Source organism: Chionomys nivalis, chromosome 6 (assembly GCF_950005125.1).
Source record: "Chionomys nivalis chromosome 6, mChiNiv1.1, whole genome shotgun sequence".
In the NCBI taxonomy this organism is placed as follows: Eukaryota; Metazoa; Chordata; class Mammalia; order Rodentia; family Cricetidae; genus Chionomys; species Chionomys nivalis.
This window is the reverse complement of record NC_080091.1, coordinates 47,039,737-47,042,846: the sequence shown is the minus strand read 5'-3', so window position 1 is coordinate 47,042,846 and position 3,110 is coordinate 47,039,737. Positions and strand designations below refer to the sequence as shown.

General features: G+C 58.9%; 1 protein-coding gene across 1 annotated transcript; it reads left to right on the top strand.

The window, feature by feature from the left end:
* The first annotated feature begins 323 nt into the window (after positions 1 to 323).
* Nkx3-2 (NK3 homeobox 2) lies at positions 324 to 2,606 on the top strand. Its single transcript, XM_057773247.1, has 2 exons — positions 324 to 789; positions 2,071 to 2,606. Exons 1-2 carry the CDS (start codon positions 324 to 326, stop codon positions 2,604 to 2,606), a joined length of 1,002 nt encoding a protein of 333 aa, XP_057629230.1.
* Positions 2,607 to 3,110: the final 504 nt, after the last annotated feature.

The window sequence follows — 3,110 nt, the reverse complement described above, 5'->3', positions numbered from 1 at the left end:
TTTCCCGCGGAGACAGACCCGGGCTGGCCCTCGAAGGCCACGGGAGATGAGATAACCTAGTCCAGCTGCGGGAAGAGAGAGTCTGGCGCTACATTTGGGGGGAGGGGGTCCCGGCGAGGTGGGCCTGTTAGGTGGGGGTGAGGGTCGCCCGGGATCCTGGGACTGAGGGGGGCGGGGGCTGCAGAACTGCGCTGGAGTGGGCTGCAGGGGCCTGGCGCTCCCCTCTCACTCGTGCTGCGGTCGCCCAGCGCTCTCTGTCAGGCTCGAAACTGTCCCCGCGACCCAGCTGCCCGCCCGGCCGCCGGCTCCGATCCATGGCGCAGATGGCTGTGCGCAGCGCCAACACCTTGACGCCCTTCTCCATCCAGGCGATTCTTAACAAGAAAGAAGAGCGCGGCGGGCTGGCTGCGCCCGAGGGGCGCCCGGCACCCGGGGGCACAGAAGTGGCGGTGGCTGCGGCGCCCGCCGTCTGCTGCTGGCGGCTCTTTGGGGAGTCCGACGCGGGTGCACTGGGGGGCGCCGAGGACTCTCGGCTGGAGTCTCCCACCCGAACCAGAACAGCTGTGGGACAGACCGCGGAAAGCCCGGGAGGTTGGGACTCGGATTCAGCTCTGAGTGAAGAGAACGAGGGCAGAAGGCGCTGCGCGGACGTCCCGGGAGCCAGCGGAGCCGGTTGCACCAGGGTGACCCTGGGCCTGGACCAGCAGATCTGCGAGATGCACGCTGCCAAGGACTTGGAGGAGGAAACCCCGGTCCGCAGCGACAGCGAGATGTCAGCCAGCGTCTCAGGTCTGCTGCGGGGCTTTCTCCGGAAATAGGGCTGGGCTGAGGGGATGGGTTAAGAGGTCAAGCACTCCAAGGCGGGGTGGACCTGCTGGGGGAACATCGTGCCCTGCAGGACTTAGTCTCTTATTCTGCACGTTGGCACACACTGCCCGGTGTCTTAAGAAACTGAGCTTCTTAGAGTCGGTCCTCCTGGTACCATGTGCCCTGCACCCTATACCAAGAGCTTTGAGTTCATCTGCAGTGCCTCCGCTGTATCCACTTAAATTCTTTAAACTTACCAGAGGTGGACTAGAGACCTAAGGTAGACTGTAACTTCCCCCAGGCCCAGCCGTTGCTAACGACTTCAGGTCCTGTCACAGCATAAGCTTTGGAAAGAGCCCGTTTAAATTCCCTCACCCCAGGACTGATAGAGCAGCCTGCGGCTAAGCATCAAGGAGCTAAAAACAAAACAAGCCGTTACCTGAAGGCGGAAGATGGTGGGGAAGTGTAATCCAGGTCGTCAGGGAGGGACTTAAGAGTCCAGCCTGTTTATCCACTAGCGGGTGCTTTTCTTGATCTGAAAGCCCCGCAGCTGGCTTCTACTGGGTGCACACTGCTGTAGGCCTCACACTGGCTCAAGGCAGGCCCGTAACTGTGACCTCTGGGCTCGTGCTCAGCAGGGAGCCCAGAGGAGGCTGGAGGAGGGGGTTCAGACCAGGGAGGATGCAGAGTCTTCACTACCCACCCACTCCCTGCTTCCCTCTATTTTCTTGCAAAGAAGAGGGAGTCAGGTGGCGCCCAGGCTTTGCTGCTACACCCTGTCGCCATACCCTTGACAGCAATCCTGGGCTTATGGAATTGAAGACTCTATATAGCTCTGACCTCAAGATCTACACCCTCCCGCCATCTTCCTCTTTCGTGTAGCCAACGGATGTGTATGTGTGGGTGTGCAGAAGTGTACGGCCTGGAACTGGGAAACAGAAATGTAATGTAGAAAGCCAAGATTCAGAAGTGATACTCTCAGGCGAACTATCCTACCTTACTGCAGGGAATCTGGGGCCCGGAGAACTCCGGGGAAAGCTGTTCCCTTACAGCTTTGGCATACACCGCGATAGAGATATAGAATTTGAGAAGCGAAGGGGACCGAGTTCTAAAACAGAACTCTCTGGAACCTTTGAGCCCTTTCAGTAGGCTCAAAGCGGGTTTCCCTTCCCAGTTCTCCCCAGAAACAACTGCCATTGAGACCTATCTTCATCTCCGCGAGTCTGACAGGTTCTTGCTTTTTCTTCCTTCCGGAATCCGCAGGCGACCACAGCCCAAGAGCTGAGGACGGTGGTGTTAGTCCCGGAGGTGTACGCGTGCCTGGGTTGTGCAGCGCTGCCGGCGGCGGGGCTAGCGGCGGGCAGGCGGGCGGCGTGGAAGAGGAGGAAGAGCCCGCAGCCCCTAAACCTCGAAAGAAGCGCTCTAGGGCAGCCTTCTCTCACGCCCAGGTCTTCGAGTTGGAACGCCGTTTTAACCATCAGCGCTACCTGTCCGGGCCGGAGCGCGCAGACCTGGCAGCTTCCCTTAAGCTCACCGAGACGCAGGTCAAAATCTGGTTTCAGAATCGTCGCTACAAGACCAAACGCAGGCAGATGGCCGCAGACCTACTCGCCTCGGCGCCCGCCGCCAAGAAAGTGGCGGTAAAGGTGTTAGTGCGTGACGATCAAAGACAGTATCTGCCGGGAGAGGTGTTGAGGCCCCCCTCTCTTCTGCCACTGCAGCCGTCCTACTACTACCCTTACTACTGCCTCCCGGGCTGGGCGCTGTCCACATGCGCGGCCGCTGCTGGTACCCAGTGAACAGCTTGGGGTGAGGCAGCAAATGATCCCTGCGCTCCAGTTTGCACCACCGCGGACAGGTGTAGAGATTGGACTCGGTGCGGCAGGAGAGCTCTTCCGGGGAGGTGGGCGGACCTCAGGTGGAGAACGAAATCCTGCTGGAGCTTTCCTACCAAGGGTGACCTGGCAGTGGAACTGAGGCTGCCCAGAGAGGGGGGGCTTTATTCTGATTTGAACCGGTGCGCCCTATGACCCCTGGTCCTCTGTACACCTATCCGCAAGCCTCGGGACGCTATTTATTATCACAGCAACGTTGGATTTGGATTGTGTCTGCCTGGGGCTGGTATTTGCCCAGAGCAGAGAGGACTCCTGGAGACCCCATAGCCCGAATCCTCAGAATCTCGGGGGGGTCAAGCGCTTTGTGCGCTAGGCCACACTAGTTCATGGTATCCATGCTACCGATCTGTATCTACACATCTTTAATTTTTGAAAATTGCATTTGTGACAAAGAAGTACAAAATTCTG